General features: G+C 41.0%; 1 protein-coding gene across 2 annotated transcripts; it reads left to right on the forward strand.

The window, feature by feature from the left end:
- The first annotated feature begins 2091 nt into the window (after nt 1-2091).
- RNF139 (ring finger protein 139) lies at nt 2092-16929 on the forward strand. Of its 2 annotated transcripts, none has more exons than XM_025394938.1 (2): nt 2092-4565; nt 14852-16929. In XM_025394938.1, exons 1-2 carry the CDS (start codon nt 4385-4387, stop codon nt 16663-16665), a joined length of 1995 nt encoding a protein of 664 aa, XP_025250723.1. In that variant the 5' UTR covers nt 2092-4384; the 3' UTR covers nt 16666-16929. The 2 variants fall into 2 exon arrangements, with proteins under 2 accessions (XP_025250723.1, XP_025250724.1); XM_025394939.1 differs by lacking the exon at nt 2092-4565 and adding an exon at nt 12332-12392 and having other exon boundaries at nt 14852-16923.
- Nucleotides 16930-17103: the final 174 nt, after the last annotated feature.

The raw sequence follows: 17103 nt of genomic DNA on the forward strand, positions 1-17103 counted from the left end.
CCTTCCTACCAGTATCCCTATCTTCCACTTGAAGAAAATACATATTAGTAGAAAATACATATTAGTGAAGGGGTTAAATCCAAGTGCATGTTTCCTACTGCTTCCTCCCACTAAGGAAGCTAGGGTGCAGATACATGATCCAGTAAGCTTAACCAATTGGATGGTGATATAGTTTGGATCTCCCCTGCACATCCCATGTTGAGATGTAATTCCCAGTTAGAGGTAGGGCCTGGTGGTGTCTGGGTCACGGGGACTGATCCCTCATGGCTTGGTGCTGTCCTCACCGTAGTGAGTTCTCATGAGATCTGATTGTTTAAAAGTGTGTGACACCTACCCCCACCCCCTTGCTCCTGTTTTTGCCATGTGAAGTGCCTGATCCTACTTCACCTTCTGCCATGAGCAAAAGCTTCCTGAGGCCTCCCCAGAAGCAGATGCAGGCACTAGGCTTCCTGTACAGCCTGTAGAACCGTGAGCCAATTAAACTTCTTTTCTTATAAATTACTCAGCCTCTGGTACTTACAGCAATGCAAGAATGGCCTAATATAGATGGTCTCTCCTGTGACTTGAAATCTTGAGGAATAATGAAAATAACCCCTTAATAAATTCCTTTCTTGCTTAAGATAACCCAGAAGAATCAGTTTCTATTGTAGGAAAAAAAGACTTCATTAATGCAAATGTCAAGAGAAAATTCAAACTAATTTTTACACATCCTTCCTCTAAACGTTTTGAAAGCTACTAAAAGGCTTTCTGAGCTGTTAAATCTGAAGGATGTATAACAGATTGTTATTTTCGAACACAGGTATTCTATGTATACAGTTTGTATGTTTGTGTGAATACACACACACACACACTCATGAACCACACTGTTTATGCAGACTCAATGTAAATGTATACCTGAGTTGTGCAACATTCCAATCAATGCAGAAATCAAGCAAAGATTAGATTCAGTTAATTGTAGTTATTTCTTGGAAACACTACCTATTTTTTGAGACAGGGTCTCACTCTGTCGCCCAGGCTGGAGTACAGTGGTGTGATCTTGGCTCACTGCAACCTCTGCCACCCAGGCTCAAGTGATCCTCCCACCTCAGCCTCCTGAGCAGCTGGGACCACAGGCGTGTGCCACCACGTCCAGCTACTTTTTTTTCCCCCTCAAGACAGAGTCTCACTCTGTCACCCAGGCTGGAGTGCAGTGGCACCATCTTGGCTCACTGCAACCTCCGCCTCTCAGGTTTAAGCAATTCTCCTGCCTCAGCCTCCCAAGTAGCTGGGATTACAGGTGCCCGCCACCACACCTGATTAATTTTTGGATATTTAATAGAGATGTGGTTTTGCCACGTGGGCCAGGCTGATCTTGAACTCTTGACTTTGTGATCCGCCCGCCTCAGCCTCCCAAAGTGCTGGGATTATAGGTGTTAGCCACCGCGCCCGGCCCACACCCAGCTATTTTTACAATTTTTTTGTAAAGATATAGTTTTGCCTTGTTGGCCAGGCTCGTCTTGAACTTCTAGGCTCAAGCGATCCACCCTCCTTGGCCTCCCAAAGTGCTGGGATTTCAGGCATGAGCCACCACACCCAGCTGGAAATATCTTTTATCTTAAAAATTTCTAAGCATCCTATCAGTTACCTCATTACTATAAATTTAATTTTAATGTAATATTTTAACACAGTTGCCAGGATCTTATTCAAACCTTCATTTTATAGATGGAAAAAGAGAGCTCACGCAGGGGTGTCCAAGGGAGAGAATATAGTCTTGGGTTCTTAGTTTCCGTTTCTGGTTGGGCCAGTAAATACTTCCTCATCCCTCTTTTCTGCTTATCACTAGAAACAGAAGCTAAAAACCATGGCTTCAAACTGTTAAAAGCCTAAAACAAAACAGAACAACAACAGTAACAAAATAAGGTGGGCTGGACAAGCTTGGCAGAGAGCCTGCTTGGAGAAGCTGTATGAAAAAGATAAAGACTCTGCCACCACTCCTGAAGGTTCTCGGCCCAAGATGGAATTTAGTCTCAGAAACTCTTATACTAATAAAATTTGTACATCAAATTAAGATCAGCAACAGTTAAAACATTAATAAAGACCGAAGCATTTGTTCACTTAAAACAATTTTATTTAATATTTAGTATATTTACTTTTAAAATAAAAATTAGAGGAAAGCCCATGAACTTATTTTCCATGAACATAATACAATAGTAGTCACCTATCTCCTCTACCCAACTTGTGTTTTAGGAGTCCTTTTGGATCTTTTCCCCCATAATGGCCTCTCTCTTTTTGCTTTACAGTGCAGTCAGGGCAGAATAACAGATATGTTGAGTAGCTAATTTATATCTCTGAAGATCTCCACAGAACTCTTAAATTCTAAGTCTTCATAGTCTTTGCACCTTGCCAAGTTTGCTTTCCTTTGGGAATTTCGTCATAACCACAAGGTTATTCCCCAGATACGCAGTCTGGGGAAATTAACCTGGCAGTAGTAAACAGACTGGATTAGAAAAGGTGGCAATCGTAATGAGGATATTGCAATAACCAGGGAAAGCTACAGAAGGATCTTGAGTTAGGATGATGACAGTTACAATAGAAAGGAGACCAGTACAAGAGACAGTGAAAACAGAATGGATACAATTTAGTCGAAGAATTGGCTGTGGGTGAAAAGAAGAAATCAAAGATGCCCGAAGTTGTGAGTTTCAGGTAGCTCTGGGTTTATAATCCTAGTTCTGACTCGCACTATCTTTAGATATACTCGCTGCTGACTACTAACTGAACAAGGTAGTAACCCTGTCATCTTGTAACTTACCTAAGTCTCAGTTTCCTCCTCTGTAAAACAAACTACCAAAATAAAGCTGACGAAAAGATTGAAGTAACATATAAAACCCTTAGGACAGTGCCTAGTATCCATTAAGCAGCAGATAAATGGCGGTCATTGTTAGGGAGTAGGGTAAACGATAAGAACAGAAAGTTAAAAAAATGAGTAGCAGCACGGACTTTTGCATGGGGATTCGATCTTTCTACTACACGTTACACATACCTCTAAGCAGAGAAAGGGGTTGGAGGGGAGTTTGATAATGTGACTAATAATCCTCCTCCCCTTGGGGGGGAATCTTGATAAAGTATAGCCACCCACATGGAGGACTAATATAAACTGGATTGCAGAATGCACTTGGGCTGGGCGCTCAAGTGGGTCAGGCTTCTTGATTCCTATTTTATCCCCCTTAAACTAGGATAGCAAGGTCTAACTTACACTTTCATTTGCTGCTGAAGTTTCGGAACAGAAAGATAACCAGATCATATTAATTACGTGGATAGGCAAGAAAACATGAGCCCTGAGGAGGAAGGAAAGGACTGTCCAGGTGTACTTATCTCAAAGATGAGAAATATCAAAGACAGGAAACCCTAGGTTCTTGCCCTTCAGTCGCTATCTCCTTGCCATTAGTAAAATGCGGCCGATGAATGTCCTCACTTCTGGACATCCCCATCTGGGCAGGAGGTGGGAAGGGTGATGTGCAAATGGATGGGAGGAACCTTTTTCTCGGCAGTGCCCACCACACGCAGCCCAGTGCCACGCACCGCAAGCGCTCCATAAACGCACACAGCGTCGCCCCTACCAGAATCCCGGGCGGCCTTCGCGGCATTTCTCCTGGCGTCGGCTTTCAGACTCCCGCGGGTGGGATAGGTCGAGAGGGCGGCATCTTTTGGCTTTTCTTCTCCCTGGAAGCTCTGAACCATGTTTATGCAACGTTTAATGGGCTCTAATAAAACGGCTAATATTTTGCCCAGCGGAAGCACCTACCCCTTCGCTAAGCCGACTCTGCGAGGGTGAAGCTGCAACCCCAAGGCCGGAAAACGCGGCTACCGAAAAGTGCGGCTACCGAAAAGCGCATGCGCCACGGGGTGGCATGAAGCTAGAGAAACCCGCGGAGGTGGGCGGAAACCATGGCAACCCTGCGTGATGACGACGTGGTGACCGTCCCTAGCGCTGGATTATGACGCAGGCAGTGGGCGCGGACTCTGCGGTTCGCTTGACGGACGGCGCAGCCTCCGGGCCTCGCCACAGCAGCAACGGCAGAGGCCAGCGGGCGAGGTCAAGATGGTGGCTCCGCGGGCGGGGGAGGCGGTGGAGGGAGGAGGAGTCAGACCTTAGCCTGCCGGAAACACCGAAACCCAGAGACCTCCTGGGGAGCCGCCGCCGCCGCCCTCTCGGCCGTCGCTGCCTCCGCCGCCTGCTCCACTTCGAGGGACGCGAGCGGGCGGCGGGGCGGGCCGTGAGAGAGACAGGAGAGGAAGGAGCGCAGGGGCGGAGTTGCCCGCCTTAGCCCCCGCCCCCGGCCGCGGCCCCGGGCCCTGCCCCGCGTGGCCCTGCCCGGCCCGCCCAGCCCCGGTGTGGCAGCGGCTCATGGCGGCGGTGGGGCCCCCGCAGCAGCAGGTGCGGATGGCCCATCAGCAGGTCTGGGCGGCGCTCGAAGTGGCGCTCAGGGTGCCCTGCCTTTACATCATCGACGCCATCTTCAACTCCTACCCCGATTCCAGCCAAAGCCGGTTCTGCATCGTGCTCCAGATCTTCCTCCGGCTCCTTGGTAAGGGAACAGGGTACCCTGCGTCCCGGGACCGCTCTGCGGGCCGAGATGTGCCCCGAGGAGCGGGCAGGCGTGCGAGGCCATGGGTCGAGTATGTGTCTTTGGGAACTACAGTTTCATCTCTGAAAGGGTCGTCTTTACGGGGTGGGAGGGGGAAGGAGATGATACTTGTCTGAGTTGACAGCGGAGCAGTCCCCCTAGCGAGGACTCAGTGTTGTACCTCAGTGAGAGGGGGAGAAAGCAAGAATGCGTGAGCATGCAGCTCTTTGCCCGTTTCTCTTGGGAAATGAGTACTGGCTTACCGCGTCCTATGCGACAGCCTTCGAAAAAACAACTGTATCCCAGGCTCGTCGTGTGTGACCTTGGACTTCTGCCAAGGCGTGGGCCTCAGTTTCCCTTTATTACAAAATGCAGAGTACTTGTATATTGTCACTTCTGCTGCACCCAAGGGTCCACAGGATCGTGAAGTGTCTGCAGTAAATGACATCCAAGCGAAGGAGACAGGGTTTCGAATGTCAGACCTTGAAACCGTTACCAAAAATTCTCATGAAAGCGCGATGCTAAAATTTTCCATGAATAAACGAGAAGGTATTGAAGATGACTGTAAAAAGTGATGAGCCATTTGCCAAAGAAACGTCTGAAAATCATTCTTTGTTTCGTATGGATGGTGTGTTAAAAGTATCTTATATTTCATTTCTTCCTCTCCATCTTCACTTACATCATCAGAGTGAGATGCATTTATGCGTAAAATAATTTTTTAAGTAATTGCAACCTGGCAATTTTTGTTGATGAGGTAATTCTGGTGATCGGTCTTAAGTAGGCTAGTGCTTTTGAAGTGTTGCTGAGGGCAGACAGAGGGTGAGATCTTTACCAAGCCTTTCTGAATTACAAGCCATCTGTTGCTTTTATTCTTTCAAAAGAGGAGTGGCAATAAAGGCCGAATTTTGTTCTTAGCAATAAATAGCCATATTTTACATTTCTCTGGTACTTTCCTTTTGCAAAACATTTTCACTGGTATTATCTAACCTAACCTTCAAACATCCCCCAGAGGTGGGTGGTGGTATTCTCATTTTACAAACCAGGAAACAGGGTCATAGAGGTTAAGTGTTGCTCTTGGTAGGCAGCCGGTAAGTGGTTGCCAGAGCCTGGGGCTTAAAAATCTTTTGACATTAAGTATGGTTTACTTTTCTCCCTAACAGCTGCAGTCCAGATACAGAATGCTATAGTAATGATCATATGCTAGATCTTAAAACTAAAGATGTGAACGTGATGTTCATGTAATCCACCGGCTACCTGATTCCAGTTGCTCCTACTTGCCACTGCTAACGTATACCACCACCACAATTTGTGTTAAAAATTGGGCTCTGTTTGAGAGGATTCTGCATATTCAGCCCAGAAATAGTGTAGTGACTGCTTTGAATATTCTTACAGCATGATGACTGCAGATTCTCTGAGAATCCCTTTGGGACCTGGTGCTTTAATGCAATACTCTGTTGAGCTTCAGGCTAGGCAGCTTCAAGGAAAATAAGTATTTTCTTTAATTAAATAATTTGTAGTTTGAGAACATTGAACGAAGTAATCTGGTATTTTCCTTGTACTAGCCATACTTCTTTTGTAATAAGTCTTGAAAGTTTGTGTTTGACGGTTTAAAGAAGGGCGTGACTTAAGGCGACTGCTCAGTGCTTTGGTTTATTTTTGCCTTTTAAAAAAATGGACAATGATGACATCTGTTTCATAGGGTGTTAAAGACAATAAAACTATTTTAATGCTTCATTTAATACCATATTTTGTTAGATATTTTGGTCTTTTGAAATCATCAGCAAAGTATTGGTGCTGTTTATTTGAAAATTTTGATCCCAGAATCTCTGGATCAGACTTTGAGAAATACAAAATATTTTTCAGATCTATCATCTGACTCTTCTTATATTATGTCATGTAATTATGCCAATTTTTCATATTTGTAAGGATGATAAGAATGAAAAAAACTGGTTTTGGTGCTAAAAAATTATATGTTACTAAAAGACACAGGTTTGTGTGTAAAATATGCCAATGGATAGTTGAAATTAATCGTTCTGCCTTGTTAGTTTTTTTGTAGTTGTAGACTTCTCAGTACTACTGTGTATAAGTCTTACCACTTGTCAGCCTCACCCTTTTCTTTAAAATTAATGTGTAAAAATGGAAATCTATCTCTTAAGTAAAAAGCATTACCAGTTTTATGTATGGTGGTAGAAGTATTTACTCCCTTCTACCTACAAAGTGGTGCTACAACTGTACCTTCATTTGATATCAAAACTAATTTGAGATTTCAACCGGTTGGAAAATAAAGCAACTCATTTTGGAGATCCAAATAAAATTCTATGACAATATATAGAATATTTAAGAACATAAAGCCATGTCTTAAGGGGCGTTAAATACTAAATGAAACTCAACCCAGAGCAGCATAATGCTGAGTTAGCAAATTTAAATTTTTAACCAAGGCAGAAAATGCAAGCCTAGGAGTTTGTTTTAATAGTATTACTCATGGTGATAATTCATTGAGGTGGGAAAAGTCTTTAAACATAACAGCAAACCTAGAAGTTCCAAGGAAAAATCTGATACATTTCAGTACATAAAAATGAAAAGCTTTTTAATGGCAAAACTTTAAAAATCCTTAAATGACAAACTGAGAGAAAATACTTGTATCATAAGTGACTGACGTTCTAGTAAGCGTTTTACTCTGCCAGGGAAGTTGAGGCAGGAGAATCACTTGAACCAGGGAGTTGCAAGTTGCAGTGAGCCGAGATCGCGCCACTGCACTCCAGCCTGGCGACAGAGCGAGACTGTCTAAAAAAAACAAAACAAAACAAGAAAAAACTTATACTCCCTTAGGAAAATCCCTAAGACAAGCAATTCACAATTAACAAAATGCAGATGTTCAATAAGCAAGAGAAAAAGTATTTAGCCCTTCCTGCAGGAGCTTGATTTTATGGGGGGAAAAAAAGGACTTAGCCTTTCTTATAGTTAAATACAGTCAAGACCAGGTATGGTGGATCACACCTGTAATCCCAGCACTTTGGGAGGACGAGGCGGGCAGATTGCTTGAGGCCAGCAGTTTGACACCAGCCTGGCCAAATGGCGCAACCCGTGTCTACCAAAATATTAGCCGGGCGCAGTGACTCCTGCCCGTAGTCGCAGCTACTCTGGAGGCTGAGGCACGAGAATCACTTGAACCGGGGAGGTGGAGGTTGCAGTGAGCCAAGATCGTCCCACTGCACTCCAGCCTAGGCGATAGAGCGAGACTGTCTCCAAAAAAAAAAAAAAAAAGTCAAAAAAAATTTTATCAGATTGGTGAAAAGTTCAAAGTTTTGCAAAAGCATTTACCTTTTTGAAATAGGTAAATTTATACAATTTTGGAAGACTCTTTTTTTTTTTTTTTTTGAGACGGAGTTTCACTCTTGTTGCCCAGGCCGGAGTGCAGTGGCGCGATCTTGGCTCCTCACAACCTCCGCCTCCCCGGTTCCGGCGATTCTCCGGCCTCAGCCTCCGGAGTAGCTGGGATTACAGGCAAGTGCCACCACCCCCGGCTAATTTTTTTTTCTAGTTTTAGTAGAGACGGGGTTTCTCCATGTTGGTCAGTCTGGTCTTCAACTCCCGACCTCGGGTGATCTGCCCTCCTCGGACCCCCAAAGTGCTGGGATTACAGGCGTGAGCCACCGTGCCCGGCCCGGAAAACTGTTAATATCAGTGTAAAACTATTTGGCACTATCAGCTGTCATTTACAACTGACTTTTTTCTTTGTTTTGTTTTAAAGACAGAGTCTTGCTCTGTCACCAAGGCTGGAGTGCAGTGGCGTGATCTTGGCTCACTGCAACCTCCACCTCCCAGGTTCAAGCGATTCTCTTGCCTCAGCCTCCGGAGTAGCTGGGATGCCTGGCTCGTACAACTTTGGACTCACAATTTCAGTTCTAGAGAATTGGCCTAGAGATATAGTTGTACAAAAGGACTATGGGCAAACACTACTGGAAATAACAAAGCAACAAACTTAATCTAAATATGTATTGATACAAATCTGTTCATTGTATTAGGTCCAGCCATGCAATAAAGTTCTTGAAAGGAATGAGATAGCTATTTTTGGTGCTGAAAAAGACCTCAGAAAACCTATGAAGTGAAAAAACAAAGCCGAAGTAATTATAACTGGCAGAGGAATAGACAGAGATTTCTCAACAGTTGCAGTATTGACATTTTGGACAGGATAATTCTTTGTTTGCGGATGAGAGCTCTTCTGAATGCACTGTAAGATTTTTAGCAGCCTCCCTTTCCCCTGCCCATTAGATGCAGGAGCACCTTGCACCCCAACAACCCAATGTGACAGCCAGAGCTGTCGCTAGATATTGCCAAATCCTGGTTGAGAACCACTGGGATAGACAAATAGATTAGTACGTAGCCTTATTTATAATTAAATACATAGCCCAGAAACAGACACAAATGTATATATAGATATAATGTGTTTCAGAGAAAGAATTGAAGTACCTTGAGGTAAACATGGACTGTTGAATTAATGATCATTTTGTTACACCTTTGGAAATAAATTATACTAGATGTCTACCTCATGTCAATATATAAACAGTCACTTCTAGACTGGGCAGTGTAGTGAGACCCTGTCTCTCCAAAAATAAAAGTTTAAAAAAATAGCCATATTTGGCGGTGGGCGCCTGTAGTCCTATCTACTCAGGAGGCTGGGGTGAGAAGATCGCTTGGGCCCAGGTGTTCAAGGCTGCAGTGAGCTATGATTGCATAACTGCACTCCAGCCTGGGTGGCAGAACAAGACCCTGTCTCTTAAAAAAAAAAAAGTCATTTCTAAGTGTATTCTTACCTAGATGTATATGTAAATATGAAATGAAGAACTTTAAATTTTTAGAAAAAAATATGGAATATCTTATTTTTCCAATCTTAGATTAAGGGAGAAATTCTGTAAAAATATATAAAAGCAAATACATAATGAAGATTGATAAACTGAATGATACTGAGGTTAAAAACCTATGTTAATCAAAAGATCGCACCACTGCACTCCAGCCTGGGCAACAGAGCGAGACTCCATCACTAAAAATAAAGAAAGAAAGTGAAATCTCGGGTAAGGGGGAACTACTGTACTTACATTTACCGATTTATTATAAAGGCAACTACAAAGGACACAGATGAATTAACCAGATGGAAGGAGATGTACTAGGTGAGGCAAAGAAGGAGAGAAGGGGAGAAGGGGCGTGGAGCCTCAGTGTTCAGCTGAGAGCTGACAGAACTCAGTCCTTTTGGGTTTTTATGGAAGCTTCCTTAAATAGGCATGATTGATTAAATCACTAGTCATTGGTTTATGGACTCAAGCTTCAGCTTCTTCCCCTTCCCCAAAAGTGGGGTTGGGGGTAGGAATCAAAGGTATAACCCTTAATCACTGGGTTGATTCTCCTGGCTACCTAGCCCCCATCCTGAAGCTATCTAGGGGCCCCCAGGCACCAGTCATCTGATTATTGTACAAAACAGTCATCACTCCAGAGATTCCAAGGATTTTAGAAGCTATGTCAGAAAATGGGATAAAGACCAAATATTAATTTTTTTTTTATGATATCACAGATGGGAAAGACAAACTAGAAAAACTTGCTTTAACTCTTCATTTAACACCTCTCTGTAGGGTTTGGCTTTTTAAAATCCATGTTCATATATTTTTGATAAAAGCATACTTGTTATAATTTCAGGTTAAAAGCAAAAGTTTAATTTTGTGTTATTAATACTTAGAATACCATTTTTTTTTTTTACCTAAAATAAGAATCCAATAGAAATTTTTTCTTTATAGTTTATCAAGTATGCCAACAGATTAACAACATTTCAAGACACTTTGTTGTAAACTTCATTGCAGAAGGCTCCCTTGGGAGTAAGGTAGTAATAACATTTATTTCTGTGCTTTTCCATATTCTGTCAGGTATTGAAATGTTTTTCAACAAGTTGCTTTTTGTTTTAAAGGTATTTTGGGTACTTGGAGAATTGTAAATATTATGTTTTGTACCCTGATTTTTAGTCATAAGTTTCCAGAAGAGGGTAAGGGTATGAATAGACTTTACACATGAAAGAGTGAAACACTTTGTTATGTAACATGTATAGTAAGTTTTTTTATTTTTTCCTTTGTTTTTATTTGCCTGTTTTTGGTAATCCAGATTGAGAAGGCCTGAACTTTCATGAGTTGAGTTCGTATATAGTTTCAAAGTTCCTGAATTGATTTGGATACCTCCCTCTTTTTGACTACCTTGAAAACTCTAGTGAACTCTCTTAATCACAGGAGAATTGGACTGGGATCTCTGAGTTGTGATTTCAGTAAATTCTGTTCTGTTTTAATTTTTTATGAAGCAGCATTTATATACAGCCTTGATTACTTGTGCAAGTCACTTCCAAATCCTAATGAGAAACTGTCTCTGGACTTTTATATTTTCTTAGATCTACAGTGTAAATACCAAGAAAGCATTTCATATCTAATGTAAGAATGCACTGAAACTTTGATATTATTCTGCAAAGGCCATGAGAAAGATGATTACTTTGGAGACTTATTACTTGGGATGTTTGCTTTTAAAATGAGAGCAGATTCTTCCCAAACTCCATAAGTAGGAACGTGACTATAAGGAAAATCTGTGAACCCCATATACCTACAAACTTTGGGTAGGAATTAAAACGTGTACTATTCTTGAAATGTTAACTCACTGTTACATCTTGGGGGGTGTGATTTTAATCAGGATAGAGTATTGTCAGATTGTTACTTGCTGGGACACATCCAAATTTTGAGGTTGTAGTCTTACTACATTATTTGTCTATTTGATGCCTTCCCCTTTTTTCTTTGATACATTTGCATAAAGCACAATGGCACTTTTTCACTAGAAATGTTTCTAAAACCCAAGTCATTTCTTCATTTGTGTGTGGTAAAAACAAGCTTCAGGAAAAAAGTTATTAGAATTTTAAAAAATAGTTATAAAATTATAGCAAAGCTCATGAATAGTTACTGAAGATTACTTTACTACTTTGTGAATAGCAAGTTGACAAAAGTAATTTACGGTTCCTGCTTGACTTTCTCTCCTCTAAGTGACATAAAGTAGAACTAGAGTTTTTTTGTTTTGGTTTTGACCCAACTTAGAAGATTTGTTTTAAAGTTTCTGAAGTTTTGTCTCAGGAAAATAAGGTTGTTTTCCATGTAGAGAATGTAAGATTACATATGGCATCTGGTAGGCTGAATTAATTCCATTTCCTTGTTACCTTCCATGGAAGAAGTTTCCAATAAAAAAAATCTTTTCTGGGCAGGAGTTCGAGACCAACCTGACCAACGTGGAAAAACCCTGTATCTACTGAAAATGCAGAATTAGCCGGGCATGGTGGTACATGCCTGTAATCCCAGCTACTTGGGAGGCTGAGGCAGGAGAATCGCTTGAACCTGGGAGGCAGAGGTTGCAGTGAGCCGAGATCACGCCATTGCACTCCAGCCTGGGCAACAAGAGTGAAACTCCATTTAAAAAAAAAAATACCTATTTCCTGTTAAAAGAGCCTGTTCTGCGTTTACAACTCTTTGGGAGATTATTAGTGGCCCATTTGCTTGGGGAATCAGGTGGTTTGTATTTAGAGGTTTATATGTCTTCTACCTTATTGTGTCCTTTTGTTTTCCTTTTCACAAATGACTTGACACTTTGGCACAGAATACATTTTAAATCCCTGGACAGAGTCATCATTTAAAGGAACTAGCCCTTGCCTATATGTGCAATGGATTGTGAAATGCGTCCACTGTAATAATATGCAGTGTCTTAATTACCTGCTGAAATAAGGTGGATAGATGGATTTTTATTTTATTTAATATTTATGTATTTATTTGAGACAGGGTCTCCCTCTGTCACCAAGGCTGGTGTGCAGTGGCGTGATCTCAGCTCTCTGCAACTTCTGCCTCCTGGGTTCAAGCGATTCTCCCACCTCAAGCCCCTGAGTAGCTGGGAGTACAGGCATGTGCCACCACGCCTGGCAAATTTTTATATTTTTGGTAAAGACAAGGTTTCACCATGTTGACATGGTCTCGAACTTCTGGCCTCAAGTGATCCACCCGCCTCAGCCTCCAAAGTGCTGGGATTACTGGTGTGAGCCACCGCGCCTGGCCAAGATGGATTTTTAACTTGGAGTTTGTCACTTTTTCTGTACTCCAGGGTGTGGTTTCTCATTGTCTTTTTCATAGATTTTATTTTTCAAGCAGGCTGTATTTTGTCATTGCCTTTAAAAACATCCAGAAGTGACAGACATTCCCACTGTCATTCCCAATGTCCCAATAAGTACAGTGAATACTATTGTACTTACTTTGTACAAAATATTGTAGGATCCATAGATGGACAGGGTAGGATCCTTGCTTTCTGTTACAGATACATGTATAATAGGGTAGATTACGCTTAGATAACTGCAGACTACAGTATCAGGTAGTATGAGTGTTAAGTGTTTCACTGAGTTCTGCAGGTATGCTGAAAGAACAGTTTCTATCAAAGAAAGTAGGATGCTAGGATAAGTAGGATTTGAACAGTCAGGGATTGGGAAGTTGGTGGGGACATCATTCCAAGCAAAGAGAATGTAAACACTGCTGTAGCTATAGTGGAGAAAAGAATGTGTTTGGGGAACCCAAGTCTGTGTGTGTGTGTTAGGAGGAATATTACTGTAAAGCAAATTGGATCCTTGAGTGCCAGGAGCAAGAATGTAGATTTTAGTTAATAGTAATTTCAGAGCCGCTGAAGTATTTTGAGCAGAGGAATGAAGAAAGGCAATTTGGTGATGGCTTGTAGATGGATTTGGACAAGATGAAGGTTTTTTTGAGACAGACTAATTGATTGGTGTCACAGAAAAGGGGGATAGAGGTGTTAGAAGAATTTGGCAACTAATTGGCAGTTTGAGCATGTGGGGCTGGGTTGGGAGTATCTCTAAGAGAACAATATGGTACCTTCAACTGAAATAGCAAATCACAAGGAAAAGCTGATTCTAGGTTAAGGCAAGTTGAGTTTCAGAACTTTGGAAATTTGCAGTTGTAATGTAGGAGTGAAAGTAGGTGAGTATTCAGATAACATTCCCATTGTTGAAACCTTGGATAATAATGTGTTTATTGTAATCCTACTTAAAATGTGCATTTCTGTCAGAGTACAAAGAAAAATGGTGTCTATGGAGTGGGGGAAGGAGAATTATCATTTTCTAAAAACATGTCTTGGTTTTCTGAGTGTTACTTTTGTAATGTGAAGAACAATAAAAAGAGATGACTATTTTAAGAAACAGATTCAGCATTGTACAGGAAAAAGGGAACTTGGAGGATGTTTCTAAGTCTGAAGGAAACTATGTAGGAGGAAAGAAAAACTGAATTTTGGATCCTTTGGAGAATGCTCAGAGTTAAGGAGTAGGAAATAAGAGCTGCCATGAGTTCACAGTTTGAAGAAAAGGAGGAATTAGGTGGAAGTATAAAACTTGAACTTGATTTCCTAAAGAATGCTTTAAAAAAAAAAAATCTAAAACTTGGCTGGGTGCGGTGGCTCACGCCTGTAATCCCAGCACTTTGGGAGGCAAGGCGGTCGAATCACTTGAGGTCAGGAGTTAGAGACCAGTCTGGCCAACATGGTGAAACCCCGTCTCTACTAAAAATACAAAAATTAGCTGGGCGTGGTGGCAGGTGCCTGTAATCCCAGCTGATTACAGGAGGCTGAGGCAGGAGAATTGCTTGAGTCTGGGAGGCAGAGGTTGCAGTGAGCTGAGATTGCATCGCCAGCGTACTCCAGCCTGGGCAATGGAGTGAGACTCCGTCTCAATCAATCAATAATAAATGAATCTAAAACTTAATAGGAACAAATGTTTTCCATTTGGGTTTTTAACCCAATTTTTAAAATTATCTTAATTTTAATGATTATGAAATGATAAAGGACATATTCTTTTGAGTTTTAAAACTTGTTAAAATGTATGTACCACTACACATTCATCTTGAGGAGATAATTTAGTAATTTGGTGCCTTGGACATATACAGTGTTACTTGAAATACTTTGGAAATTAGAAAGTAAGGAATGAAACTTCAAAGAACAATTTATTATGTTTGGTCTGTCCTCCTGAACTCTGACTTTACAAAACCTTTATTGCCCTTTACGCCTAAATCGTCTTGAGGCTTAATGTTCATAACTGAAAATATTCATATTTCCTAATTAAAGAATATCATAACTATTAGTGGGGAAACATTCTTACAAAGACTTCATTCAAATGACTTTTTCTTTCTTTCTTTCAGGTATATTTGTATCCAGTATTGTTCTGATCTTGTCACAACGATCACTTTTCAAGTTTTACATGTACAGCTCAGCCTTTCTATTAGCTGCAACTTCAGTGTTGGTGAATTATTATGCTTCTTTGCACATTGACTTCTATGGTGCCTACAACACATCAGCTTTTGGAATTGAGCTGCTTCCTCGAAAAGGTCCCTCGCTGTGGATGGCACTTATCGTTCTACAGCTAACATTTGGAATTGGATACGTTACACTACTCCAGATTCATTCCATCTATTCACAATTAATTATTTTGGATCTCTTGGTTCCTGTAATAGGCTTAATCACAGAGCTACCGTTACACATCAGAGAGACTTTAGTGTTTACTTCTTCCTTGATTCTCACATTAAATACAGTGCTTGTCTTGGCAGTGAAACTGAAGTGGTTTTATTATTCCACACGATATGTTTATCTTTTAGTGAGGCACATGTATCGAATTTATGGATTACAGTTGTTGATGGAGGACACATGGAAGAGGATTCGTTTCCCAGACATACTGCGAGTCTTTTGGCTAACAAGAGTTACAGCTCAGGCTACAGTGTTAATGTACATCTTAAGAATGGCAAATGAAACTGATTCCTTCTTTATTTCTTGGGATGATTTTTGGGACCTCATTTGCAATCTTATAATTAGTGGATGTGATTCTACACTAACTGTACTGGGCATGAGTGCTGTAATTTCCTCAGTAGCCCATTATTTGGGGCTTGGAATATTGGCCTTTATTGGATCAACTGAGGAAGATGACAGGCGGCTTGGCTTTGTTGCACCTGTTTTATTTTTTATTTTGGCTCTTCAGACTGGGTTAAGTGGGCTAAGACCAGAAGAGAGACTTATTCGCTTAAGTAGAAACATGTGCCTTTTATTAACTGCAGTCCTGCATTTCATCCATGGAATGACAGACCCTGTATTAATGTCTCTCAGTGCCTCTCATGTGTCATCTTTTCGTAGACATTTTCCTGTGCTGTTTGTCTCTGCTTGCCTGTTTATTCTTCCTGTCTTACTCAGTTATGTTCTTTGGCATCACTATGCACTAAATACATGGTTGTTTGCAGTTACAGCATTTTGTGTGGAACTGTGCTTAAAAGTAATTGTTTCTCTCACTGTTTATACGTTATTCATGATTGATGGCTACTATAATGTCCTCTGGGAAAAGCTTGACGATTATGTCTACTACGTTCGTTCAACAGGCAGTATTATTGAATTTATATTTGGAGTTGTAATGTTTGGAAATGGGGCTTACACTATGATGTTTGAGTCAGGAAGTAAAATTCGGGCTTTTATGATGTGCCTACATGCATATTTTAACATCTACTTACAAGCCAAAAATGGCTGGAAGACATTCATGAATCGTAGGACTGCTGTGAAGAAAATTAATTCACTTCCTGAAATAAAAGGGAGCCGCTTACAAGAAATAAATGATGTATGTGCAATCTGCTATCATGAGTTTACAACATCTGCTCGTATTACACCATGTAATCATTATTTCCATGCACTTTGCCTTCGGAAATGGTTGTACATTCAAGATACTTGTCCAATGTGCCATCAGAAAGTATACATCGAAGATGATATCAAGGATAATTCAAATGTATCTAACAACAATGGATTTATTCCACCCAATGAAAATCCAGAGGAAGCTGTAAGAGAAGCTGCTGCTGAATCTGACAGAGAATTGAACGAAGATGACAGTACAGATTGTGATGATGATGTTCAAAGAGAAAGAAATGGAGTGATTCAGCACACAGGCGCAGCAGCTGAAGAATTTAATGATGATACTGACTGATGAAAATAGCATTTATTAATCATTGAGGTATTTGTTTAAAATTCAGTTCATCCTAAATGGAGTGATATCCTTCACCTTCAGTGTGTAACCAAGCACAAAAACAGTATCAATGTTGAATCTGTGAATGGTTTTCCGTTTACTGTGATGTGCTACTGTAAATATACCTCTTTAATTACTTCTGGTCTCTTTGGTGACCTGTTTAAATTTGTGTACATTATTGTACATAGAATAAAATGTTTTCACATTTTTATGACAAAATTTGAACAAATAGCTTTTTAATAGCTGTAATGATCATATGGTGCGTCAACTGTGCCAAAGATTCTTCAATGAAATCATATAACGTATCTAACTTTGGACCTCAGTTTTTCTTCAGAATGGGTGGGAGAATGAAAATGCAAATCAGGAAACCACATTAAAGTTAAGGAAATAAAATAATTT

The sequence above is a fragment of the Theropithecus gelada genome, chromosome 8 (assembly GCF_003255815.1).
Source record: "Theropithecus gelada isolate Dixy chromosome 8, Tgel_1.0, whole genome shotgun sequence".
NCBI lineage: Eukaryota > Metazoa > Chordata > Mammalia > Primates > Cercopithecidae > Theropithecus > Theropithecus gelada.